Source organism: Nematolebias whitei, chromosome 2, assembly GCF_014905685.2.
Source record: "Nematolebias whitei isolate Nwh7 chromosome 2, NemWhi1, whole genome shotgun sequence".
NCBI lineage: Eukaryota > Metazoa > Chordata > Actinopteri > Cyprinodontiformes > Rivulidae > Nematolebias > Nematolebias whitei.
The window spans coordinates 33,929,956-33,944,537 of NC_056499.1; the positions used below are offsets into that span (position 1 = coordinate 33,929,956).

Below are 14,582 nucleotides of genomic sequence, written 5' to 3' on the forward strand. Positions count from 1 at the left end.
CTTCCTTGGTCTGCTACTTTGGGGGTCGACGTTGTATAAACCTGATACTAACGTGCATATTTTTGGTCTGTGGGGGGAAATCAGAGTACCCGGAGAAAACCCACGCAAGCACGAGAAAAGCTTGCAAACTCCACACATAAAGACCCCGGGTCCAACTGGGGATTGGACCCAGGACCTTCTTGCTGTGAGGCAACAGTGCTAACCACTGAGACATCATGCAGCCAGATAGATGACTATGAGATCAAGAAAAGGCACATATGAACCTATCTAGGTGATGACCTTACAGATGATAGTGACCTTGAGCCAGATATTGTCAAGAGGGTCAACAGAGCTGCCCACATCTCCAGTTGGCTCCACAAAAGAAGTTTCAGTTGCAAGGCACGGTCCATCAGCACCAAAACGACAGTTTACAAGACAGTAGTACTGTATTTTTTAGACTATAAGGCGCACCGGATTATAGGGCGCATTAGGCGAAATAATCGGTTCGAGGTCAATAAGCACAACTAGAATTAATATATAAGGCTCACTGTTGATTTTTGAGAAAATTAAAAGGATTTTAAGTGTGTCTTATAGTCTGAAAAATACAGTAATTCCAACTTTACTGTATGGTAATGAGACCTGGTCAACCTGAACCAAACATCTTCACATGCTAGAAATGTCCCACCAGCAATCTCTGCACCTCATTCTAAATGTCACATGGTGGCAGCACATAACATACAGAGGTTCTGAGGAGAGACATGATGCACAACCATATAAACCATGGTGAGGACTAGTCATCTCCCCTGGCTGAGCCGTGTATGCCACATTGATGATGAACAGATTCCAAAGCAGCTTCTCTTTAGTGAGCCAGCTGAGGGAACAAGAACAAGAGACTAACCAAAAAAGAGATGGAAAGGAGATACAAAGATCTGTGTCTTTGACCAAGACCGATACAAGAACACTGCAGGGAAAACAGAGTGTGGCAAGGCAAGGGTCTGTTTGAGGCCCATCCAACTCAGAGGTGCAAAGCCTTAGACATCACAGGGTTCCTGCTCATCACCAGCAGTGCAGACGTCATGACATGAGATTTGTTCTGTTTTGTTGCCTTAACTTCAAGTTTTAAAGGGTAGTCAACTTGTTGACGATAGATTGGATTTAAACGTAATACAAAACACTGAAGCTAAACGGAAAATAAAACTAGTCTTAAAATATTCCAAAAGGAACAAAAATACATACCAGTACCTGAAAAGTGGTTCGTATGTATGTAATCACCTGCTTTGCTAGAAAGCTCCTGGCATTACCACCAGAAGCCACATAATTAGATACATAAGACCCACCTGTGGGCAATTTAGGTGCCAAATGATCTCGGTATACGTGTATCTGATCTGATAGCCTCCAGAATCAGCACCATTCCAAGTAGTAAGATGTACCACCAGGCTAGAGGCTGCATGAACACCAAAGACCTTGAGTGGCCAAAATGCATAAACAGTTTGAAGAACATGCTGTGGTCAGATGAGGATAAATCTGAACTTATTTGGCATTGAGGACAAAATCCAGTCTAGTTTAAATTTACCACCTCTCATCATGATGTGAACACCAACGCCACAGTGAAGCATGGTGATGGCAGCATCATGATATGGGCATCTTTTTTATCAGCATGGATTGTGGAACAGGTCAGAGTTAAAAGAAAGACAGATGCAGCAAAATATAGAGAATGCATCGATGGAAACCTGTTAGTCTTTCAGAGGTGCAGCACAATGACCCTCAACACGTTGCTGAAGCAACACTGCAGCTGTTTAAGAAGAATTCTTTAAATATCTGGAATGTCCCGGACAAAGTCTAGACCTCAGTTCAACTAAGAACTGCTTGTTTGATTTACAGATTGCTACAGACGAGCAGCGCTCATTCAACCTGTTCCAGTGACCAGACGTGCCAAACTCTGAGACGTACCTGAAAATATATTTCTGCTGTGATTGCTGCAAAAAAAGTGGCTCTAAAAAATATTGACTTGCACCACTTTTTAGTTGCACTTTTCATTACAGTGTTTAAAACTAGTGTTTTTTTTTATTATTATTTAACTTGTATTAATCTGGAGTATTTTATACATTTACTCATAAACTAAAATTTATAGAGATCTCAAATTTTAGGGCAGCAAAGAGAAACTGGGTGGTAGAGCTGCCACCTCTCAGTGCGAAGGTTGCCGGATTGAATCCCGGCCAGGGGTCTTTCTGTGTGGAGTTTGCATGTTCTCCGTGCATGCGTGGGTTTTCTCCGGGTACTCCGGTTTCCTCCCACAGACCAAAAACATGCATGTTAGGCTGATTGGTAGGTGTGAGTGAGAGAGTGAATGGTTGTTTGTCTCTATGTATCCCTGTGATGGACTGAAGACCTGTCCAGGGTGTCCCCCACCTCTCGCACAGTGACGGCTGGATATGGACACTAGTGACCCCCGTGGCCCAGAAAGGAAGAAGCGGGTAAAGATAATGGATGGATGGATTCTGAGACACTCCCTGAGATCTCGTTTCATACATATTTTTGTCTAGAAAACAAAACTATATATTTTTAGAGATTTGGGCACCCTAGGTTCCCCAGCTGCTTTAACAGTTAAAGCTCTGGGTTACTGATGAGCAGGTTGTGCCCCTGTTGAGACCTCGCGTGAGCGAAGCCTCCTCAGCTGCTTCAGCAGCCTCACATGACCTTGGTAACTCAGGTGGACAAACACTTCTTGGTGCTTACTGTAGAAATGTAAAAGCTTAGGGAGGGGGCTGTCTGCAAACTGCAGTGGAACATGTTCAATGTGTCCCACATGTCCACACAAGACGTCTAAAAGAAATGTGGGGAAATGTCTGCTGGTTTAGAGATCTAAGAAGATATCAGTTCAACACCGTGAACATTTTATATGAATTGTCCTAACAATGGTACTTGGAGCTCTTGATGTTTTAGCTACACAGTACTCGTGCATGTGTGTGTTCACACAGCTCTCATGCCCTGACGTCAGACGTGACCATCAAAGAGACAGCTCGAGCTGCAGAGTTCTTCCTCTCAGACGGACTCATCCTCACTGGAGCAGCGACTGGAGAGCAGGCCGACCCTGCAGAACTCCGAGGTACGGCTGCCATTCTTCCAGCTGTAGGTGTAAAGTCTCTTAGCGAAAGCTATCTGTGACTCACACTGCTTTATGCTTTGTCATCATCTTCAATAGCAGTACAGAGCTATAAGCCTCAGCACGTTTATGAACGTTTCTGTGATTTAGCGCAGGTCCTTTTACTGATCATGTATCAGATGGTTTCAGATGTTACTCCCCCTTTGACCAGGAGAGGGCACCCTTACATTAAAGCATTGACACTTGTGGTCATGTCTGGGAAAATACATTTAGTTTGAAAATATAATTAATGAAAGTGCATATTAACCTTGTTAGAATAACTCACACACATTGCACAAGTGTTAATGTACATGCAGTTACCTGAGCTGTGAAAGTCATTCATTCAGGTAAAAATGCTTTAAAATGTTTGGAAACTAAGTTATAAAAATGCTCATGTAACAGTGTGATGTTATTACACTAGATTGTAAAACGGGAAGTTTATTGTGGTAGGAAATTATATGAGCACCGGCAGTGTCCGTGTCTTTGCACCGCCAGTGATGAAACAGTGTGTACCTATCTCTACTGCTGATTTTGAATCACCAATCAAATATCAATGCTCTGACTTTGTCCCAGTGTTTTGCATGAATACAGGCTTGTACAGATCACCTGGGGGTCACCATGTCTGAAAAGTGAACCCGCCAGACAGACCAGGGCTCCTATTTTTAGCAAAGTCTCCAGCTTGACGTCCAGGATTAAAACATTCAGCTGGCAGGACACACTCGAGGTTTCATGTGTGCTGAAACGCAGAAAAGGACACGCAAACGCACATTTGCAGAGGTGCACATAACTGTTACGCATGCGCAACAAAAATCAGGAATGTGTAGCATCATCTGTGTTACCACACACCTTTGCGTACTTCACCGTCAAGTTATCGGGAAGATCTGGAGATTTCCCCGGTGGGCCAGTCTGATGTGTTGGCTGCAGGGCCAGCACTCCTGGGTTTTTTTAAGAACCTTTTATTAACAACATTACAACACAGAACAAGTAGGTATGTGCAGATGAATAGGCATTCCCAAAGGAAGGTGTATCTCATGGACTACACCTGACTAGACGAAGGTATCAGAAGACTTATTAAGCAAGTATAACCTGAGTATAACAGCAGGCAGATGGTGTGAGTTGGTTCGACATTGGCGACGTCTCCATACCTTCTCTTTCCGCCTCTCTTTTTTTTTTTTTTTTTTTTCTCTTTCCGCCTCTCTTAACACAGAACTTCCGGTTACATTTCAAAATAAGAGCAACATAACTGGGTAGTGGGGAGGGCTAAATGTTTGTTTGTCTGCACAATTTCTTAAGACTTCATGCAAACGTATCATTAAATCCACCATTGTTTATTTCTCATTACGTGTTCATTTCAGCAGAAATAATGTAGTATTCGTGCCTAAAGGTCTTTAGACTGCACCAGAAGTGCTACAGCTACTTGATACTGTCTGCTCCTGCAAACAATAATTCCATGTAAATAACTGTGTCTTACAAAGTGGACGACGTTGCAAAAGGTTTATGAAATAGATCTGAGCTGACCATATAGACCTGACTGAACATTCTTCGATTTTGTACCTGGATTATTGTGCATGAACTTTGGTGTTTTGAATCACTTTGGCATGAATTTCTCAGAAGAGTTGACGGGGGAGAGGACGGGCCCCGGAGGCCATCTTATCACCAGCAAACTGTTTTTTTTTTTTTCCACTGTGCTGTTTGTGGGACTTGGTTTGTTTGGTGGCTCCTCAGATTGAAGAAGTCCTTTGGATGAAGGATGAAACGTCTCAGCACAAAAAAAAGAAACGTTCCAGATGACTGAACAATGTTGGCTTTTTTACCTGGATTATTGAGCATGAACTTTGGTGTCTATGAAATAGAATTTGCAAATCTGATCCACCATAAAGCCAGTACAGTGATTCATATTGTAGAATCACTTCATAATGATTGGTTCTGATGGTTCAGTCATTGCAGAGATCAGCGATCACTCCTGTCCAGCCAAAACCTGAGATTTTTTTCTTCTTCTTTTGGCTGCTCTCTTCAGGAGTCGCCACAGCGAACTAAGTCTCACAAAGACTTGGCGATTGTGTGGAAATTGACCTGAACACCCAAAAGACCTGAGCTTAATGCATTCTCAGATTCTTGCATCTTCTACTTTCTTACCGTTTAACAGTTTTCTGAACAGTTTGTGAAAAACATGCAAACCCTTTAACATTTTTCACATTTTCTCATGTAGACCACCTGCATTGTGAAGGACCCCACTCACCCAGCACACAAACTTTTTGCCCCGCTCCCCTCAGGCAGGTGGTTGCGGAGCATTAAGTGTAGAACCACTAGACTGAGGAACAGTTTCTACCCTGAAGATTAAGTTAGACTCGTGAATAACTGTAATGACATTTTAACTGGTGATATGTGACTAAATCTGTGCTGCTGATTATCCATGCTGCTGATCTCTTGCCTTTAAGCTGCTGTATTCATACCCATCTGCTCACTACAGACTCATGTTTGGGCTGCTGTTTAATATGACGTATTATTTTACATTATTAGTGTTGTGTATAACCTAGATCCTCATATACTGTTTCTTTTTACAGTATACTTTATATTTTTGGTATTGTTGGGTGTACACAATTTCATTCCACCTCATGTACCACATGTGATGCGAATGACAATTAAAAAAACTTGAATTTTTCCTCAAAGCGGTTCATATTTTCTCACATTTTCTCACAGAAACTGAAAACCTTTGGCTTAAATGTTTGTTTTTTTGTCAGTACTGCTTTTGTACTAATTTATGAATACAATCATGTTACAGTGTTGCTTTCAAAGCTCCTTACTAGCCCATACTTTGCCCTAATCTCAGCGTTTTTTGAATGTGTAACATCCATGTACAAATTCATTCAACCTTTATTTAGACAGGTAATCCCAAATAATATAAAATACCATGGCATTCATGACGACGGACCAAAATGTGAACCATTAAAGATTTGCTTTTAACTAAAAGTCAATTAAAGAACTTTTTTCTGTACCAGATGTTTTGTGACAGCTAAAGTCTTTGATAAATTGTTTAACTAGAAGCTGTATGTGTGTAGGCTTATGGTTGCTTCTGTTGTCTCTGTGTTTTTGCAGAGGTCTCCCAGTCTGTGAGAATCCCAGTGCTAATTGGGTCCGGAGTGACGTACGACAACATTGAAAGCTACCTCGATGCCCATGCAGTGATTATTGGTTCTCACTTTAAACTTGGGGGTCACTGGGCCAATGCAGTCGACCCAGACAGAGTGAAGAGGTTCATGGCAAAGATACGAGACCTTCGACAGTGAAAGATGTTTTTTCTGTGATCGTCACAATGTCTTCATCATGTTTAAAACCATAATAAACATCTGCAGCCAACAAGTTACGAAAACAAGTTTTATTCATGTTTTTTGTGCTTTTTACATGCATCGAAAATCTTTTTTGTACGTCAACGATAATTGTCACAAGAAAGAAAGTATTAGCTGAAAAGCAAACATTTTTATTCCATTGCTGAAGAAATTCAAATCACATCTTTTCGTGGCATGAATACTGTACATGTCAATAACAAACATGGCAGGTAAACACAAACGACCCTCTGCAGTAAATGATAATCATCATGTACGAAAACAAAATACTCTGCAGGTTTCAGCCTTTTATATTTGGAACATTGTCATAAAACACATCAGTAAAAGAAATATGAAAATAACTTGCTGAACACCTCAAACATTTTGAAACACATGGATACGCACAATAAAACTCACTTTTGTTCAAAATCACACAAGCCACACAACTCTGCTCTTCATATTTGATAGTTTACAATATTAACGATTTTTAGAAAAATGACCATTTCTCACAAATGTATTTCATCTTAAGAGGCATAACTTGATTTTTATCTATGTATTTGTTGTGGTTGCAGGACTGAGGTTTATTTGTTTTCAGTGGTTTCAGATGGCTGCAGTGCAAACCTTTGCCGTTTCATCATTGCACAAGGTGAACCTCACATCTTGTTTCGTTTAAGGCACAGTTATTAAAGCACGGTTGCATAATGACAGAAAACCTGAGTAAGTCTGTGCCAGAGACTGACTGCTGACCTCTTGCTTGTTTCAGTAGTTGTACACGTGCTGGCAAGGGCGCTTTAGGTGACCGTAGCGTTTGTCTCCCGAGGAGAACCGTGTCTTGACCAGGTTCTGCCTGTGGAGAACGCTGCGGCCCAGCTTCTTCCTCTCTGCCTGGCTCCTGGCCCTCTGAGCAGACAGCAAGTGGACGTTACATGGCAGAGGGATCCCCCAGGCTGCAAGGTGCCAGGAAACGTGCCGCCTCACAGCCACTGGCCTACACAGAATCAAAAGAAACGTTACAATGCGAGTTAATGAAGTTGGTGGATTTGGTTAATAGCACCAGTTCTAAGTGAATGCCCTGTTTCCTCTAATCAGCCTTGTAATCTTGACGCTGCCTGTTGGAGCCCAGATTGCATCAAGAAGTGCGTCCAGCATAAAATAATTGCCAAATCTTTACATGCGAGTTTGCTCGCTGTGACATTCTTCTTTGTTCAAATGTGTCATCTTTTATCCAAAAGACTTCTTCAGTCTGAGGAGCTGTAACAAACAGTCTTATAAATAGCACCTTCTCTTAGTGAATCGACCAGTTTGCTGCTGGCAGCCAGAACTAGCTATTCACATTTAAAAGGAGGACCATCAACATAACGATTGATTGTTGTTATTGCATCACTCAGCCCTCTGTGAATGGCTATAATGGCTCTAACGACCAATTGTTCAGCTGATGGTCCTCCTTTTACATGTGAATAGCTAGTTCTGGCTGTAAACAGCAAACTGGTGGCTCTTTTGTTTGTTTATTACCCCCAATAAATATTGAAAAAACACCAACATTTCCAAAGATTGTTCTCGTGTAAAAAAAGGTTTATAAGCTCAATCATTCAGGTAGATAACAACAAAAAAGGTTAAATTGTGTCATCTGAACCAGTTTGTCCTGTGATGTAAACAGGACCTAAATTGCTCTAGGTGTGACCTGAAGGTGAGGAGCTGTCTCTTCACGGCTTAAAGTGGAGCTTTTACATGAAGTTCTAGGTCCTTGGAATTAAATTAATTCATAAAAAAAAGCAATACAGAACAGTGTACTATGATGAGTAAAGTGGTTCAGTAAGTCGTGTTTTGTGGCACTTTCTGGTTGGTGGATTTGTGTTTTAAGCTCTGAGTTATTTCAGAAAAGGATAACTGAGAAGTGATCATTTGTTTCAGACTCAATGTCTAAAAACCATCTATCCATCCATCCATCCATTATCTTTACTCGCTTCTTCCTTTTTGGGTCATTGGCGCCCATGTCCAGCTATCACTGTGCGAGAGGCGGGGGATACCCTGGACAGGTCCATCACAGGGACACATAGAGACAAACGAGACAAACAACAATTCACTCTCTCACTCACACCTAGGGACAATTTAGATTTACCAATCAGCCTAACATGCATGTTTTTGGTCTGTGGGAGGAAACTGGAGTACCCGGAAAAAACGCACGCGTGCACGGAGAGAACATGCAAACTCCACCCAGAAAGGTCCCGGGCTGGGATTTGAACCAGTGACCTTCTCGCTGCGAGGCAGCAGCTCTATCAACTGTGCCACTGTGTTGCCTAAAGATAATTTTGTGTTTATGTAAGTGTCGTAAAAAGCTGGGGAAGGTAAACCCAATGGTGCAGGCAGGCAGGCAGGCAGTAGCAGACTCAGGAGATATTAACAAGAATTCAAAAAAAGGTTGATGGTGCAGCAAGACTTGCATAAATCACATGGAGTAGACAGGACATCACCAGTAGACAGCTTACAATGCCAGGACAAAGGACTAACACAGAGACACAGACTTATATACAGTGACTAATGAGACAAAACACCTGTGAGGACACACAGCTGAAACACATATGGGGAAATGATGAACTAGGAAACCAGGGAGTGCAGGAACAGACACAACACCAGATGGAGACATACACTAGGAAAACACAAAGCCTATAAAGAACAGAAACTGAGGATAAGAAGGACACAAGACATAAACACAACACAAGATGGGACTAAACACCAGGAAACAGACCACAATCCCTACAGTAAGGATGTAAAAACAGAAAGTAACCTGGAGGTTTCCTCCTCATCTTCATCAGAAACTAACTCCTCCTCCTCCTCGGCTTCAGCCAACGTGCACCTCATCTGGTAGACAGACATACTGGGGTGCTCAATCAGCAGGTTCTCAAAAGGGTTCGCTTCAGGGGCCAACAGGGGTCCGTCCTCTGTTTCCAGTACAAACAGATCAGTTAGTATCCCACCAACACTAAAAATAATGGAAATGACCAAAACTGGGAGTCGTTTCTCACCTGGGAGGTTAACAACGACCCATCCCTCCTCCTCAAACTCAGTCATCTTATCGTGAGCATCATCTGCTGCTTCTGGGTCCTCCCCCGAGTTTCCAAGTAGATGAGAAAGAATCTTCCCAATCATCCCCACGTCTCTTTTACGATCTGTAATTAAAACACAGAAAGCAGGTGAAATGTGAGGCATGCACACTCAGGAGAGTTGCTTGATCTTCTCTTGGACCTGAACCTGCTCCCCGTGAGTCCACTCACTAAGTGAGCACTGCCCTCTTCAGGCTGTTCCAGTACAGAACCTGCAGCAGCAGCTGCTTCTATTACACCTGCTCAGCAGGCCGGTGCTTATGTCACTGTGATGTGGGGAACAGAGTGCTTTTAGAACCTAAACAGCTGATGGGACAGTGGACCAAGAGTATGGAATTACATGGATTAAAAATAGAGCTGTGGTGAAAAATAAACTACTCTCTTTTATTTCTAATGATTTAAATAACAGAACAAAATGAATTAACACCGGTACTGAAACAAGGTATTTAAAATCTAAGAAGAAGAATAACAGATGATGACTGCGAAGCAGCATCAAGTTGATGTTTGTGTAGCTGTGGTGCTGGTCCTGGTCTTTGACCCAGTTTGGACCAAGCTTCAGTCGTCACAGATGGCCCCGCAGATGAAACAAGCCCAGATCATGACCTCTCCACCCCCGTGCTTAACAACTGACTGAAGTGTTTGTGCTGATTTTATGGGTTTGAGCTTTCACTAAACATCTTTGGTCTCATCTGTTCAAACATAATTAATAATAATAATAATAATAATAATAATAATAATAATAATAATAAACTTTATTTCTACAGCACCTTGCAACAACGCCTTGCATTGACCAAGGTGCTTTACAAGATACAACAAAATAAAAATAGGACACAATAAATCAGTGCAAATTAAAAACGCAGCCAGAATAAAAGGTAAAAGAGATTTAAAAAAAATACTAAATACTAAATATTGAAATACTAAAAGCTAAACATTAAAAGCCCTTTTAAATAAATAGGTTTTCAGTTTGGCATTGTCATTGTTGAAAAGTTTTAGAGTTGGATCAGATGCAAACCCAAGTCGTGCTGCCATGTTCTTTATCGTTCCTTAACCTTTTGAAACAACTCAGACTTGTTTTCTAATTGCACTGTCGTGAACTTTACCCTTTAACCTGCCGACCGAGGCCTGCACAGATGTAGATTAATGTTTATTTTAATCTCGCTGAACATTGCACTGGCTCACCTCAGTTTGAACTTGCTGAACTACCTGTGTTGAATATTTTTAACTTGTGAGTCTATTTCCTCTACCGAATGACTGACTTGGCTTGTTTGGAAGTGACTTTTAATCTTTCCCAGATTTACAGGCAGCAACGGTTGCCTCTCTGAGATCAATGTTGATGTTGTTCCTCCTTGGCATTGTGATGAGGAACACCTGAATGCTCCAGAGCAAAACAAATATTCTGCTTTTATAGAACAGCTGGCATGTACCTGATGCCACTGACCCTCTTAAATCCTGTTGAAGCAGTGAGTGAGCACATCCCTTCTAATCTATGTGTAGCCATTATGGATGATGGTTGTGCTTCTCCTCTTCTGATGGTGTACTTACCTGATTTTAAAAGCACCATCTTTTAATCACCCATCACCACAGTGTTTTAACTTGACTTTGTATGTGTTTGTGTGCACTTTTTTAACTTTAAGAAACAAATCAATTGCATGTTCATGTAAAACTGGTTACATTTTGGAGTCAGTTCAGTTTAAAATGACTGCCACAGCTAAGTGACCTTAGTAAATAAAAATAAAAAATGGATATAAATCTGACTATTTTACAGATATTGAGCTAAACTTTGGTGTGGTGATAGCTGAGAGTCATCAACAACACGTACTCTGAGTGCTACACATGCTATAAGATCTAAGAACACTGGCATTACCCCATTAAGTCAAGTCAGTCTGTCTGTTAGCAACATACGTCATGCACCTCTGTAAAGATTTTAATTAAACTTTAAGAAAATGTTCATTAGCTGAACTACAAATGATTATGTGCAACATACGGTCTACACCTCAACAGCATTACATGTACTGAGCTGTAATATTTGATGTGAGGGTAGCTGAGAGTCATCCCAAACCCACAGACAGAAACTCTGGCATGATGCCAATATGCATTTCTTCAAATAATGCTAAACTTTTGATTTTATCCTGCAGCAGGAGTGTTCTTTCTTCATACCATGACTGGACATTATATAACATGTGATGCTGACCTAAGTTTATTCTATGACGGTGCAGTGTAGGAACACTGTGTACTATGTAACCCAATCTTGGAGCTTTGTCACTTATTGGTTCACTTTGGACCGCCTGTTTATCCTGACTCTAACAGATGCATACATGGTGACAACCTCCCCAAATCCAACGTTAGAACAAATAAATAAATACATTTCAGTTTTGGAGCAGGAAGAGTCAGTCTCCTCTTAACTTAATTCCTAGAGAACAAAAGACGGATGAGTTGAAAGGCGCAGAGAGACAGACGGGATCACTGTCCACTCACCTCCTCAAACAGAATTATGTTGTTCACGACGAGCAATCCTGATGTCTTCTCCTTTTTCTCCTTCTTCTGTGATTGTTGTGATCAAAAACTTGTTTATCAGCGGCGGATGGGTTGTCTTTGCGGTGTGAAACGTCACTGAGTCTCGTCCAATGAGAGAGAGAGAGAGACTGTTACGTCATATGTCAACAAGTGAGTCCACTTTGAAAAGACTTTCTTTTGTTCTTTCGACATTTCGGGTGAGAGTTAGACTTTGTTTTTTAGAGAAAATTTCGAAGTGAAAATGTCCACAATGCTACAAGCGAGCATGCAAGCTCAGTCACACAAAAGCAGATGACATATATATACATTTGTTTTTAACATTTCGACCGTGACATGACGGTGCATTCAATCTCTTCTGAGAAGTCGGAATTTTTAGCTTTCCAATTTGTAGAATCAGATGAATAGTCGAACGTTAAACGGAATTCCAACTAAGAAAGGCGGAATTTCGACTAATATAAACTTCAATCAATATGGACAGTGATAGCATCAATCATATGTTTTAAGTTTTTTTTTTTAGGTTCAGGTTTGAGGCCAATATAAAATTGATTATTATATTTCCGAATAAAATTGAATGCAGCATCACCGATTCCACGAAGACAGCGGGTCCACACACCAGCTGACAAAGCTACGTGCCATGTCGGCCTTAGCGCTTCATTAACATCTTCTTCTACCATTTGACTGGCATATACATAGTTACCAAGACTGGTTCGAAGTAAATGTCCAAGTGTAAAGAATGGCGTAAGTAAATTGATTAATATAAAGAGTTACAGGCTCATTAAATACCAAAACTGTTATCCTGTTTGAATAAATAAGTTGTTTTGACTTTCTTTTCTGCATTGACTGAACATCTTGTCTTAGTTAAGTAATCTTTGATGAACTTTAAAAAAAAAAAGAAGGCGGAAGTGCGTCATTGCCCCGCCCATCCAAAGTTCACGGCTTTGGTCGACGTTCTCGTCGAGAGCAAGGCCCAAAAATCTGCTCAACCAGCCACGGTTAAACTAAAGTAAGTGATTTTAAATGTGACATTCTTTCAACTAATTCTTGTCCCAAACTTAGAACCCATTGTGTTTCCGTAGAAGACACAAAAATAGACGTGAATCAGTGCGAACATTTTTTTTAATTTTCGGTTTAAATCGAAACAAGTTATATTACACTCCACATTTTATCTGAATTTATATAGTTTTGCCTTAAAATGCTGGTTGGAACATTAGGTTGCAGAGACTGACAGTGTGGAGTTTATTTTCTTAGTAATAAGCTGCACTAAATATCCTGATGCATGCTCAATAACTAAATATCGTTTAGCGTTTTTAAACTAGCTCATTCATGCTAATGAACCTGCCTAAATATTAACATGTTTTACTTTCATGTTTTACACTTGTACTGATGTTACTGAAGATTATAAATGTCCGCATTTATCCATTTGTTTGAACTAGTTCAGTTTATTATAACTGAATGAAACGAAAGAGAAACCTGGTTGGGCCACGTGACCTGTTGTTTATGTTCGTTGGTTTGACCTGTTCCTGTTTGTACTATTTTACATGGCTTTGCAATGTAGCTGTTTTTGTTTAGGTTTTTTTTTTTTTTAATATTTTTCTCTTTCATTTATTTTATCCAATTTATATGTCTACTGTTGTGTAGTATTCTGTTATTATTCTTTAAAATCAGGTCTTTCTTGTAAATGAGGCCTCGAGGCTCAATGAGACTAACCTGTATAAATAAAGGTTGAATGAAGTATTTCTCAGAATTGGAAAGCGAGCATTCATTTTTGGTGTTTGTTTCCAGACGGGCCTCTCTAATCATCGCGCTCACGGATGGGCCCGCGGCTGGATGATGTTGTCCGGCTCTGCTGTGAGATCTCTGCTCATGAGCAGATCAAGGTCGCGGTGAAGAACTCCACCAAAGGAGCCATGGTGGCCGGAGGAGCCGCCTTTGTAGGCGGCCTGCTCGGGGGCCCTGCAGGCATTGCTGTTGGTAAGGACAAGCCTGTGTCTTATTTTCATCAGGGTTATTTATTGTTATTCACATCACATGTGGTACATGAGGTGGAACAAAATTGTTTACTCAAGGTCCCAGTTACACCCAAAAATGGCAACAACAAAAAAACAAGAAAGTATATAAGGATCTAAGATAAACACTAAACAATAATAACTTAATATAATAAGGTGTATTAAACAGCAGCCTGAACATGAGTCTGTTGTGAGCAGATGGGTATGCATATAGCAGTTTAAAGGCAAGAAATCAGCAGCGTGGATAATCAGCAGAAGAACCTGTCAGAAGGATCTTCAACTCACACCTCCGGGAGAGGTCAGGTTTAACTGCATCCCAGCTGAGGTGGGGGACATTGAGTCAGAGTGGGTCATCTTCCATGATTCAACTGTTGAAGTGGCTGCCTTGGCTGCAAGGTTGTCTGTGCTTCTCGCGGTGCCATCCTCGAACTCAGTGGTGAACATCAGGTTAGGGAGGTGTTCCCAGGTCTGGGAACGCCTCGAATCCTGACAGAAGAGCTGGAAGAGGTGGCTGTGG

The 14,582-nt window shown here is 41.1% G+C and overlaps 3 protein-coding genes across 3 annotated transcripts in view; 2 read left to right on the forward strand and 1 right to left on the reverse strand.

The window, feature by feature from the left end:
- zgc:162297 (uncharacterized protein LOC555865 homolog) overlaps window positions 1–6,466 on the forward strand; it is an 8,161-nt gene extending 1,695 nt beyond the window's left edge. Inside the window, exons 5-6 of the mRNA XM_037697633.1 lie at window positions 2,958–3,085; window positions 6,218–6,466. Coding sequence (XP_037553561.1) covers window positions 2,958–3,085; window positions 6,218–6,408 — 319 coding nt within the window. The 3' untranslated portion in view covers window positions 6,409–6,466. The remainder of the gene's footprint in view (window positions 1–2,957; window positions 3,086–6,217) is intronic.
- Window positions 6,467–6,611: 145 nt separating this feature from the next.
- Window positions 6,612–13,984, reverse strand: si:ch211-260e23.9. The gene is made up of 5 exons (XM_037691308.1): window positions 13,869–13,984; window positions 12,021–12,155; window positions 9,468–9,611; window positions 9,230–9,383; window positions 6,612–7,432 (listed from the first exon to the last, which is right to left on the reverse strand). The coding sequence occupies exons 3-5, from the start codon at window positions 9,589–9,591 to the stop codon at window positions 7,204–7,206; spliced, it is 507 nt and encodes a 168-aa protein (XP_037547236.1). The 5' UTR covers window positions 9,592–9,611; window positions 12,021–12,155; window positions 13,869–13,984; the 3' UTR covers window positions 6,612–7,203.
- Window positions 12,994–14,582, forward strand: part of LOC119423891 (protein C19orf12 homolog) — a 58,576-nt gene continuing 56,987 nt past the window's right edge. Inside the window, exons 1-2 of the mRNA XM_037691327.1 lie at window positions 12,994–13,062; window positions 13,842–14,030. Coding sequence (XP_037547255.1) covers window positions 13,871–14,030 — 160 coding nt within the window. The 5' untranslated portion in view covers window positions 12,994–13,062; window positions 13,842–13,870. The remainder of the gene's footprint in view (window positions 13,063–13,841; window positions 14,031–14,582) is intronic.